The sequence below is a fragment of the Vulpes vulpes genome, chromosome 1 (genome assembly GCF_048418805.1).
Source record: "Vulpes vulpes isolate BD-2025 chromosome 1, VulVul3, whole genome shotgun sequence".
NCBI lineage: Eukaryota > Metazoa > Chordata > Mammalia > Carnivora > Canidae > Vulpes > Vulpes vulpes.
In genome coordinates this window covers 184,195,724-184,209,047 of record NC_132780.1, presented here as the reverse complement: position 1 = coordinate 184,209,047, position 13,324 = coordinate 184,195,724, and the positions used below count along the sequence as shown (strand labels likewise).

The 13,324-nt window shown below is 37.8% G+C and overlaps 1 protein-coding gene across 10 annotated transcripts in view; it reads right to left on the bottom strand.

Annotated features, from left to right (window-relative positions):
* The window catches only part of KLHL32 (kelch like family member 32), a 275,868-nt gene that overhangs the window by 63,871 nt on the left and 198,673 nt on the right, over positions 1-13,324 (bottom strand). For all 10 annotated transcript variants that reach the window (XR_011997162.1, XR_011997170.1, XR_011997169.1 and 7 more), the window contains 3 exons: positions 8,158-8,216; positions 4,816-5,008; positions 2,854-2,948 (listed from right to left, as the gene is read on the bottom strand). Coding sequence is in view for 7 of the 10 variants with exons in the window: in XM_026002906.2 (XP_025858691.1) it covers positions 2,854-2,948; positions 4,816-5,008; positions 8,158-8,216 (347 nt within the window). In the remaining 3 variants the exon portion in view is untranslated. The remainder of the gene's footprint in view (positions 1-2,853; positions 2,949-4,815; positions 5,009-8,157; positions 8,217-13,324) is intronic.

Here is a 13,324-nt window from a genome sequence, read left to right as displayed (position 1 = left end):
GTCTCTTCAATAAATGGTGTTGGAGAAACTGGACAGCTACATGCAGAAGAATTAAACTGAACCACCTTCTTAAATTACATTTCAATTACCAATACTGTATTAAATATTTCGAAGTGGCTTGGAGAATAAATTTTAAAAGTTCTCATCACAAAAGGAGAAAATTTTGTAACTATGTGGGGTTACAGACATTAATTAAAATAAAAAAAAAAACCCTCAAAATGCACTAAAGACTTAATGTGTGACCTCAAACCATAAAACTCCTAAAATAAAACACAGACAGTAATCTATTTAGACATTGGCCTTAGCAACATTTTTTAAGATATGTTCCCAGGCAAGGGAAACAAAAGCAAAGATAAACTGAGACAACACCAAAATAAGAAGCTTTTGCATTGTGAAGGAAATCAACACAATGGAAAAGCAATCCAGTGAATGGGAAAAGATAATTGCAAATGGCATATCTGATAAAAGAGTTATTATCCAAAATATGTAAGGAACTGACACAATACCCGCCCCCCAAAAAGCCCCCCAAAAATTGATTAAAACTTGGGCAAAGAACCTGAACAGACATTTTTCCAACAAAGACATACAGACGGCCAACAGACACATGAAAAGACACTCAACATCACTCATCAGAGAAATACCAGTCAAAACCACAATGAGCTATCACTTCACACCAGCTAGTATCAAAAAGAACATCTAGTATCAAAAAGACATAGAAATAATGAGTGTTGACAAGGATATGGAGAAAAGGGAATCCTTATGCATTGCTCGTAGGGAATGTAAGCTGGTGTGACCACTGTGGAAACAGTATGGAGTTTCCTCAAAAAAATTAAAAATAGAAATATCATATGATCCAAAAATTCTACTACTGGGTATTTACCCAAAGACTACAAAAACGCTGATTCAAAAAGATATCGCTATGTTTACTGCAGCATTATTTATAATAGCCAAGATATGGAAGCAACCCAAGTGTCTACTCATAGACAAATGGATAAAGAAGATATATATAAAAAACGGAACATTAGCCATAAAAAATGAGATCTTGACATTTCTGACATGGATGGACCTACAGAATATTATGCTAAATGAAATAAGTCAGATAGAGAAAGACATATACCATATGATTTCACTTATATATGGAATCTAAAATAAAAAAATAAAACAAACATACAAAGCAGAAAGAGACCCATAAAAACAAACAACAAATTGGTTGTTTCCAGAGGGAATGTGGGTATGTGGGATGGGCAAATGGGTGAAGGGAACTGGAACATACAGGCTTCCAGTTATGGAATGAATAAGTCATGGGAATAAAAGGTACAGCATAGGGAATATGGTCAATGATATTGTAATAACATTGTATGGTTACACATGGTAGTTAACACTTGCGGTGAACATAGCATAATGTATAGACTTGTTGAATCACTATGCTATACACCTCAAGTTACTGTAACATTGTACGGCATATATAATTCAATAAAAAAATATACAAACTTCCATCTCTAAGATAAATTCTGAGGATATAGTGTACAGCATGTGACTACAATTACCAATACAATATAAAATATTTCAAAGTTGCTAGGAAAATAAATTTTAAAAGTTCTCATCACAAAAGGAAAAAACTTTTGTAACTATGTGGGGTTTGGACTAAATTTATTAACTAAACTTACTTTGATCATTTAGCAATATATACATATATAACATTTTTTGTATACCTTGAACTAATACAATATTAAATGTTAATAATATCTAAATCTAAATAAACTGAAAAAAAAAACCCACTCTATCTTCTTTAACTGGTCAACCCAGAACTCATTCATCAGGACCAGATTGTTTATTATGTTGTTCATATATATGTTTCCCTTATTTAGATCTACTTAAGAGAAGTATGTTAAATACCCAGACAAACCTCTGGCAAGAAAAACAAATTTCAATACAAAACAGCTACATGCTAACAATTTTGAAAACTGAGACAAGATGGAAAAGTTTCTTAAGAAAATATATATACCTTATGAGATGTGACTGAAGAAAAAAATTAAAATCTTGAATAGTCCTGTGACTATTAAAGATAATGAAGCAGTAGTTAAAAATCTCCCCCCAAAGGTGCAGTTAGATGTTAAGAGTAGTTTTAAGGATGTCTTTTTTCTAAAGATCATGAGAAAAATCAGGCCTAATACATGTCAATACATTTTCAGAGAGCATGTATAACAGAAACACAACTATGGTAACAACTGTAAAAAATAAAATAATAAAACCTTGAATATGTATACCAACAAAAGCTATTGCTGTTCTAAAAAGCTCAGCTGGCGACTTGCCTCCCCTCCGCTGCTCACATGCTGATGCGCCAGGGCTGTTCTCTGGGACAGAGGCTATCTCCATCAGACTAATCATCAACCACTACTGCTCACAAGTTGGCCAGGAAGGAAGAGCACCTTTGTAGGTGGGATTTATTGGAATGAACAAATTGCAATATGAAAATAAAACAACTGAGTGGAAAGGAGGCATCTGTGATTTGTTAGGAGTGTTATAGTACTATCACTAAAGATTTTTGTGTGTGTTGTGTTTGTTTGTTTGGTTGGTTTATTAGAAAGAGAAAGGTATCCCACTTTCCCCATCTCCAGGATATATTATATGTATTTTTCAAAGCTCATTCCCCTCTTTATTTTCACTAGGGCGTGATCATTTATTAGGCATCATTTTTAGGAAGCAGGATGAAATTTAGTGGCTACACCAACTGCAAAAAGGGAGCTCAAACCTCTTTCTACATGTAAATATCTCTTCTTTAGTAGCAGCACTGCAAAAAGTAACCTCACTGAACCATTTGAATAAACTTCAAAAAGAACTTCAACCACTCACCTGGATACAAGCCAGAGGCTCATTTGTCCAAATCGAATAACCACCAACTAAATATATTCTCTCATTATGGACAGCAACTCCAGATTCATTTTGGCCTAAAGTAAAGAGAATTGAATAAAAAGAAAAAATAAATCCATCTCCTTGCATGTCTTAATTAACCCTTTTGCCACTGAGGGATACAATTTCCCCCTGTGGCACACTTGTATGCTCCACAGGATTTTTGCAGCAACTAATCACCACCTCCCAGTACTCAGAGGGAAGAATTAACCACTCTTTCACAGAGAATGAATCTGTGTCAGGTCAGAACCAGGCCAAAATACTTATTAGTGAGCCAAGTTGGTAAATGCAGCATTAAATACAGCAATAATAAGCAATAACAAAATAATAGTTCTGTGCTATGTTGTATACCATTAACTTACAGTGGCAGAAATAAGGTATATTCTTGAAATGCAAAACACCTCCATAAATGCTTTTAAAGCAAATGCTTACATTTGTAGAGTAATAGCTGCAACCCCAAGAAGCCAATAAAACAGAGCCATACCCTTATTGTCCTTCAAATGAAGACAAATGACAGAAAACATTGATAAAGTTACTATCCTCCCTTTCCTTACATACACAACAGTTTAAGACTATATTAAAGTTCCTGATCTGGGACCAGCCCAGGGTTCCCTAGATACTGACACGCCAAAATGATGGAAGCTTCCTCCCCCATTAAAAAAAAAAAATATACAGAATTACTCACTATCACCTATTCTTCCCTGGAGGCCATCAGAGAGTGAGAGAGTCTCTTTTTATTGATGGGCTGACACCGGATTGACTGTGGTAATAAATAAGCTGGATCCTACAGCAGACAGAAACACAGATCCAGGGACCGAGGGGCTAAGGTACCACTACAGCAACTTGGAGAGAGTTAAGTACTTGTAGGTGGGCCTCAAAGATAGTTTTCACAGTAACAGGAGCTCCACACTCAGGAGGCCTCCTTGGCAGCAGCTGTGAGTGGTGGCGAGCCTACTCAGCATATTAATATGTCTGCAGGTGCTAGCCCAGCCCACTATTTTGAGTTTGTGTGATTTACTTACTTAGTGGAGCATCCTGGAAGGGACCCAATCCCCTGTGGATGTTTAAAATGCAAGCTGACAAGGGAAAGTTTTCGATTCTATAAAGGAACCTCAGGGAGCAGCCCGCGTGGCCCAGAGGTTTAGTACTACCTTCAGCCCAGGGCCTGATCCTGGAGACGGGGGATTGAGTCCCATATTGGGCTCCCGGCATGGAGCCTGCTTCTCCCTCTGCCTGTGTCTCTGCCTCTCTCTCCCTCTGTCTCTGTCTCTCATGAATAAATAAACAAAATCTTTAAAAAAAAAAAAAACGTTAAGGGTAAGTTGTCCACTGCTTTTCTTTTATTCCCTTTTGGGATGAGGAGGGTCCGTACCTAGTGTTGCCCTGGGTAATGCCTGAATAGCTATGTGGCCAGAAACACCACCAAACCCTGTGCACAGAACTGGCCTGAGATTTAGTTGTCAGAAGAATATAGACAGAACCCGTATATGACAGTAACAAATAATGAAGATCAGACTCCTGACCTCAAAATAAATCAAAGAGGACTAAACGCGAAAAGAAAAAAAAAAGATAAATTGCTTCTGTAAAGAGTTATCAGTTCTCTGGTTCCTCTTAATTGTCTCAAAGTTCCTGTGTGAATATTTATTGCCAAGAAATGGCTTGACAGACCTCTCTCAACCAAGTGAGAAGACACAAGAAAGTAGCGGAGGCCCTGAAAAACTAGACTGATCATCTGAGAGTCACATTTTGTGAGACAAATAATATGCACCTTTCTGGTTAATATGAGAAAGTTATTCTCCCACCATGCACTTGTATTTAGAGATGCTGTGAAGACGTATAAGAAAACAAGTGTGGCAACTTGTTGAATCTCTTCTCTTCCTGATTGACTTAGTCAAAGGTACTTGCCAGTCAAAAGGTTGAAATTACAACGCGTCCACTGGTCAGTGTCGATGTTATAAGAATCTATATGCCGCACAAGGATCCGGTCATTATTATAGTCCAAGTCATTGCCTCCAAGAACATAAAGCTTTCTTTGAACAGCAGCCATGGAATGGTAGACCCTTCTCTGCAGCATGGGACTACGGCTTATCCATTTATTCTGAAAAGAAATTCAGGTGAATTCTGTTAATAGGAGAGCTCCACAGCAGAAAACAGCAGTGCCTCCTTAGTAGCTGGGACTCTAGTTTGTCCATCACGTTCTACCGGAATGATGTTTACATATTTTGAAAGGTATGGCTTTCTTACCTGAGAACAACTACAGAAGAACCAAATATTCCAACTTTATTTTGCAACTTACAAAGGCATTTCCTCTTGTCTGGGTTGCATTTTACAGGGCATTTGCATTTTATAAGGGAAGCACACGAGAATGTAGAAATTTTCATGATGGTTCTCTCACCCAATAGAGAGAATGTACTCGTACAAATTGCTTAAGAGTGAAAGCACATGGCTAGGTATAATGATGTAAGAAACAGGCTCTCGGGGCCCTGGGTGGCTCAGTGGTCGAGCACCTGCCTTGGGCTCAGGTCATGATCCGGAGTCCTGGGATCGAGTCCCTCCTCAGGCTCCCCACAGGGAAGCCCCTCTGCCTATGTATCTCATGAATTAAAAAAAAAAAAAAAGTCTTAAAAAAAAAGGCCCTGAAGCCAGAATGTCTGAGTTTATAACCTTTGTGTGACCTTGAGCAATTTATTTAACCTCTTTGTACCTGTTTCCTCATCTGTAAAGTGGGGAGAGTCCTCCCTTACCTGACAAGCTTGTTATGAAGATCAAATTCATAAAATATTTATAAGAGTGACACATAATAAATATACACTTTAAAAATTATTGTGATAATAATCACTGGCTACCCAAGGCCTCTACATAAACTAGGGCTGGGATAACCTTGCTGTTCTTTCCAAAATTAACCTCCCAAGATCAATGGAAGAGAAAAGATCTGGTTTCACAACAAAGTTCCATGCTGTCTTAGTATTAGCCCATTTTAACGCATTTATAATCACATCTCCTACCAAACTGGGAAAGTTATTTCTAAGCATAGGTTTGTTTTGGTAGAAGGCCAAATTTTATACAACTTCAGGAATGATGAAAGGTCCACTATTTGGTTTCTGGTCATTCTCAGTAATGAGAAAGACATGCTCAATTCCTTTTAAATATGGCTCCTTTCTAAAATCTAATGTAAAATGCAAAATTAGATGAAAATCAAATATGACCTTAATTTTAAATCTTAAGTAATGGACAGGTAAGTAAACCTAACTATTTCCTTTGTACATAAACACTAACCTACAGGAAGAACCCAGATTCCTTTTTGTCAAGAAAAATTTGGATTTTGATAGATCATCCGATGTTTCTAATACATAGAACTTCACCAGTTCACAAAGCTGTAAAGGAATACGTTTTTAAAAAGTTTACATAAACATCGGTCCATTCACTAAAGGCCTATCTACTAGCTCATTTCTAATTTCTCTTTTAAAGATAAGACTTTAAAAAGAGTGGTTTGTCCAGTTTGAAAAGGCTTGCATATATCTGCTCCCCCCCTTTTTAAACATGTTGGAAGAATCTTGTTCCAATCAAATGTCTTTTTTAATAAAATAGCCAAACCTTTCTTTCAGATATTCTGTGAAGAAATATATTCAATACATTTCACATGAGTGGATTTAACTCAAAACTCTGATGATGCCTTCCTTGGGTGCTTTCTATAAGGCAACCCATCCCGGTATTAGGAATCAGCGTTTGCATTAGCAGTCCGGTCCCCTGCCACAGGACTGTGGACGCCATCTGGTTTGTAAAGCCTGCCTGCATCCCCTGATTATATCTTTAGCTTCCTTCACTGCCGTGCCTGCCAGGTGAGCCGCCAACCACTGCAAAGGCAAAGAAACAGAGAGGCCTAGTGGGGTCATTCCTAATAAGCTAGCGTGTGAATACTAATCAGTAGTGGGGAAGCAGAGGTCACCCCAGCCTGCCTGTTGGCAGGTAGCGATGTGCTCTGTGGCAGATGGCAGGCATTATCGACTCTCCACAAAGGCCTAGAAGAGAAATAAGCACCAGGGCTGAATGATAGAGTTATTGAGATTCTGAACAAGATGCAAGCAGATGTGATGTTTGCCAGTACCCACCGTAAACAATATGCCAGTAGAATTTTTAAAAAGAGCATGTGTGTACAAACATGAAACAGAACTCATTTGAGAAATGTTAACACCTTCTTCCTCTTTAACCACGTGTGCACCGAACTCAAGCAACTGCAATTAATGATCCCTCTTGAGACATCTGGCCCATGGACATGTGGTCTCTGAAATCTACAGCTTCTAATGACATCAGGAAACACACTTGCAAAGACAGAAACACCTTCGTTAAATTCAGAATCAAATCATGTTGAAATAAAAAGACACCAAATCAACTGAGGTCATTCAGGACACACAGTTGGTGGCCAATCCTGACCCAGGCTGCCAAAGCCAACCTGTTGTTCCATGTTCCATTATCTCCAGCTGATGGATATTAAATCCCCATATCAAATCATTTTGGAATACTGCCACCATCATGAAAAATATTTACATTACCAAAATCATAGAAATGGTGAAATTCTGAAAACATTTGCCAAGGCCACAGATACTGTGGTAGAAGGAAAAGAGAACAAAATTAGTTCTTCTTTTGGGGACAAAAGACTCATTGAGGGTCAATGGCAAGTGAGCAGAAGAAGGGCCAGATGTCATCAAAATGCTACTAGTTCAGGCACCAGCTGTTAGACAAAATACATCCTCACACTTTCCAGATACTTCAGACTTGTCCTAGATAATGAGCTAAGACATTTTGGCTACACTGAGTTAAGTAAAAGTTATTATTTTATTTGGCAGTCATGAAACAGTAAGCATGTTCCCCTCTTGAAATGATAATCTTCTAAAAGGACATACAACAGGTTAATCAAAATCCTTTCTCTGGATGCCTCTATGAACAGCCCCTTGAGATAATGGAAATAAAGGGCATTGACCTCATCAACATATCTCCCCTTTTTCTACATCATCCAAAACTCTGAAGGAGTTAAGCATAGTGTATAGCATAAAGCTAAGGGAACTAAAATTTTGTGAGAGGAAAAAAAGGCAACCAAAAGGCAGTTGATCCAGATGCTTCCTTTTCTCTATATAAGTTTAGGATGTATGTGTGTGTGTATAGACTTGGCATTTCAACCACTAATGACTGTGGAAATCTTTTAAAATTCATTTTAATTAAGGTAATGAGTTTTTCTTATATGATTCTTACCTGGTTCGGTTCATATACCATTAGTCTGTTCTGATATTGTGCTGTGTTAGTTACCCCACCTGGAATGGATTAACATGTGTTAGAGCTTTCATGAATACGAAATAGGATATTCCAACGTAAGAATGAGATACAATTAAAGGAAAATTAGCTACTGCTGAGGATCTGTTTGTATACCCTCGTGGTGAACCCATGACATAATTAAGAAGCTTATTGTTGAAGCAGTTTCATTTTCAAGAAACATTTCAGAAGCAATTCAATTGAGAGCAAGCAACAAGTATGCTGAGATTACCAAGAGGTCCCAATTCTGGCAAGCTGCTCTGCATGGCCAGAATGAGGGGCAAAGTATGGAAGGAACAAAACACACATGGACAAATCTCTATGAAATTTATGCCCAGGACAGAATTATATGGAAAATTCTTGTCCTTAGCTAAACTGGCAATTTTACAGCTCTAACCTTCTGTACACAAACACAGTGATATCTTGATAACTCTTTGGAGGAACTATATCTAAGAAAAGACATGACTTATCAAAAGAAATCTAGAGCCAGAGCCAGAACATAATGGGAGCCATCAATGTGAGTCACGTATGCAAATTTAAATTTTCCAGTAGCCACATTAAAAACTGAAAAGAAATATTGAAAGTAAACTTAATATAAATTTTATTGTACTCAACATAGGCCAAATATTATTATTTCAGTGTGAAATTAATATAAAATTATGGAGGTACCTTATATTCTTTTTTTAACGTATTGTCTTGAAAATCCAATATATATTTGACACAGCACATCTCAAACCAGATTAGCCACATTTCAAGTGCTCTAATAAGGCACATGTGACTATGGGTGACCATATTGTACAGCACACATCTAGAGCACTGCACATAGTCGGTATTGTTATCAACTTTTCTAAAGCCTCCTGACAACTGCTTAGATCCAAGACTCAAGACCTTCTGCTTACTCAAGAACCACTAAAAAATCATCACTTTTCTAACAAAGTTTCTCTTATCTGTCCTCATGCTTCCTTTCACATTTGTGGTGTGCAGTGAACCCTATAAAACCCAGAAATTACTGATTCTACTTTAATTTTTACCACCAAATGGGAAAACTAAAAACCATATAAAACAGCACTATAAGAAAATCACACTAGGAGATATTAAATGTTAGGTAAGAAAATAGCAAGAATATGAGAATGTCCCCCCCAAATCTCCTTAGAAATAGTGCTTTTTATATAGTTCTAGATGCTCATTTAAAATGAGCAACATTTTCATAAGTATCACAAATAAGCAGCTAATTTTGCAATAAAGGTCTCAAACTGAACCAGACTAAAAGTCTTTTCTATTGAAATTTTTTGAATTCAAAAAGTGTATACTGTTACAATAATGACCAAAACAGCCTTAACATTTTTCTCAGCTTGACTCAACTTTACTTTATCTTTCTATCTCTAGGCCCCTGACATCCCTTTTCTTAAAGGACTTAACTTTAGAAACCCTGTAAATGCTTTCTCCACCTCCGCGAGATACAAATCACTTAAGAAGCTTCTTGCAAGTTGTACAACCTGGGAATAACTTCCTCAAAGACCTAGGAGCCATCCCACTGAAATATAATCATCAAGGAAGATGATGTTCCTATCTCCCAGTTTCTATGCAGGAGGGTGGGAGCCTCACTCTGATGGGTGCCAGTCAGCAAACACAAATGGCCTAATTATAGTGAAAAACATTTACAAAATCAGAGGGAGCTGAATATGCTCAATACATCACATTGATCAACCTTCCTCCAATGCTCCTTCAGTATTTTTTTCATAAAGTTCAGTGCTGTTTTTTTTTTAAGATTTTTTTATTCATGAGAGACACACAGAGAGAGGCAGAGACATAGGCAGAGGGAAAAGCAGGCTCCCTGCAAGGAGACCAATGAGGGACTTGATCCCTGGACCTGGGATCACACCCTGAACCCAAGGCAGAAGCTCAACTGCTGACCCACCCAGGCATCCCAAGTTCAGTGTTTCAAAACCCTCCTACCTCTTATTCTTCAGAGGAGTTGATACCAGACTGCATTCTGGTCTCCCTCCCCTATTGCAATAGTCTTGAACAAAGTCTTCCCTGTCTGCTTAACTTTGCCCAGTATAATTTTTGCTTTGACGGTTCAGTCCTTAGAATAAGTCACTACCATCAAGTCTGTGGCCAGGAATTAAGTCAATGAGAATCCAGAGGATTTGTGCACAATCCTCAACTGAGCTGAATAACCAATCAATACTAATGGATACATAAAGGGAAAGGGAACCTGTCCAGGCCAATCATTACTCTCTCATTCAACCCCAATAAGGAGATCATATCTTTCATATAATTGACTATGGCTTTTATTAACTGGAGGGCTTTTTTTTTAATTCTCTCTGAAGTCTGCAACTACTTTTAAGATCAATGAAAGCTTTATCTGCAGAGTAAATTCACAAAGAACAGAGAGAAACGAGCTTCCTGCCCTCAAAGAGTCTTCTCTGCATTTCTTATTGAATGTCTCATTTTAAAATAAAATCAAAGGAAAAGAAAATACACTTAAGCAAGCAGAGGCTGAAATGCCTACATAGAGTCAAAATGTATGTCCAAATAAACACAGAGGTATGTTTGCTTTTTCCTCCCAACCTTCCTTTTCTTATCTGATTAAAAATTGAATGTCCAATCATTCTTTCTTAGCATAACTACATAAGAATAATCAAATCTATTGAGACCTCACAAGTCTTCAGGTTTAAAATGATTGCCAAGTGCTTTTGATCTGGGCCATAACCACCAGATTAATGTCCAGCTCACCTATAATCATTTCTCCAAATGAGAGGGAGCAGAGGGTAAAGCTCCCACCCATTATTTCAAAACTTTGACAGTTTCTCTCCTTGTTTTAGAAATATGGGACAAAATTAATATCTACTGCAGTAAACTATCTGTTTATGACACTATTTGAAAATATTTACACTACTATATGTATCAGGCTCTGCCCATTATAGATTAAATGTACAACCAATGGATTAGAATGTAGCTATTACATCCTCTCTCCTAGGCAGGGCACACAATTTATCTTCATGCTCTTCAGACTTATTATTTACTCTCTTCTACAGTTGCATTTGTAATAGTTTTTTCCCCCCTTAATCTGCACGCAGTAATTAGATTCCTTACCCTTACATACAAATTTTCACTCACATGACAATGTTTAAAAATGAGATACTGGGTTACTAGGTGAGAGTAAAAATAAAAATCCTAGTTAGTTATTTGGTTGATTACTTCTGGAATGTTAAACCACAGGAGGTGCCTAAAAACCTAGTGTTGTAACTTTTGCCAAGTCAGGATTGCAAGGGAGAACCTTAGAAATTGGTTTTATTGCTTTCCTCCTTTGAAATAATTTACAAATGATCATATAAATAAAAACCATTTGTTCTCAGTACAAAAAATAAATTTCAAAAAAGCATCCAACTTTGTGGCCCACATTTCTTTAGCAGTGTTATTTGCAGAGCTTTATCATTACATTCTCTTCACATAACACTCTTCACTTTTAGATTAATCTGCTGAAATGAGATGCTAAGGATTTGCATACAGATTTGACTATACAAAAATAGATATGGAATTAATAACAGTCTCTATATGTTTTAATTTCTCCTAGACTGGAGTACCCTTGCCTGCAGCAGTATTCCTGGCTTTGAAAGTCATCAAGCTGATTTGCCTGCTCTGGGTTATGATGCCACATGCTGCTATACTGTCCCCTGCAATCAAAGCACTTGCAAAGATAGATTCTATGCCTCCCTCTATCGAGTACATTTCATAGATTGGCAGTTTTGATCTCCCTCCCCCACCCCAGGGGGGGATAATCTGCATCTTAACAGCTTTCTATAGATACATTTGTCATTAAATATGCCATCTCGTATCAGCATCCATTTTTAAAGCCAAGTTTTCCCTAACTTTGAAGTGCCACAGTCCAAGTTAAGACTTTTCAGCCAAAATTGAAAATGAACAACCCTGTCTTATACTTTTGAACTGTGACTTAAAGATATACTGCAGGTTCCCCCAAAGTCAAATAAGTCTTTAAAAACTGCCAGAAGGAATGAAAAGTTACCACCATGCTACCAGCAATGAGAAATGCTTTCTATCATCAAGACAGAGTAAAGCATTTTTCTTAAGCTTCCCTGTTCAGCTCTTCACAAAACGTGGTGACAAATGGATGAACGCATACCGAAGAAAGGATGACAGGTGGTTGCCAAACAAGCGATTTTTGTCTCGACTACTGCAAGTCACTGACTCCCAAACTCACTGTGCTCAAAAGCAACAACTGGTCAATACTGACAATGTCTACATAATACTGGGTTTAGGAAAACAGCTCTCAATATATATGGGTCAGGGTAAGTCAAGTCAGGGGCTCTATTTTTTTTCCTCCGAGGAGAGAAAGTACATCTGTTGATACAGACTCTTATATACTACACTCTTTAGTAGAAACCCGCAGTACATGACACAGCACTTGTACCCTTAGAAGGACAGAGTGGAATGCGCAGAACTGAACGTGTCCGCGCTCTCAGGGAAGACTGCAGGCTGGAACTCTGCCAGCCAACTGAGGACTGCGGAAAACCATCTCAAGTTCTCTGCAGCTCTCCTGGAGGCCTGCAGGGTCCAGCGTTAGGCTGGTCTAGGGGCAGAGTCTCAGGACGGGCTGGGGCATCACCCCGCACAGGTTCCTTTAGGACGATCTTTGTGAGAGAATTTAACACAGCCAGGCTCAGGTTCCTTTTATGCAAACTGGAGATGACACTATCTCTCCCACAGGTTTTGGATTCAGAGCGCACAGCATAAAGGCAACCCACACACAGAGGAAGTTCACTACAGTACGGCAGTAGTTTATTTATGGGAGTTTCTTATCATTTCCATAAAAAGTACAAATGAGTATATACGGAATATTGAAAATATAATGAAGTATAGAATATTGAATTAAGGAATGAATTTTGTCTGAAAGTAGTAGTATTATTTTTTTAACTTTTTTTTTAGTATTTTTTTTTTCTAAGAACGAGATTGCTGGCTATAAGGTATCAAAGGCTTTTTTTCTTTAATAGTTTAAAGCTTCGCCTCTCTAAATAAGCTCTAATTCTCAAAAAACTAAAACTTCACACTTATTGTCTAATTACCAAATGAATGACTGGCATTGGGG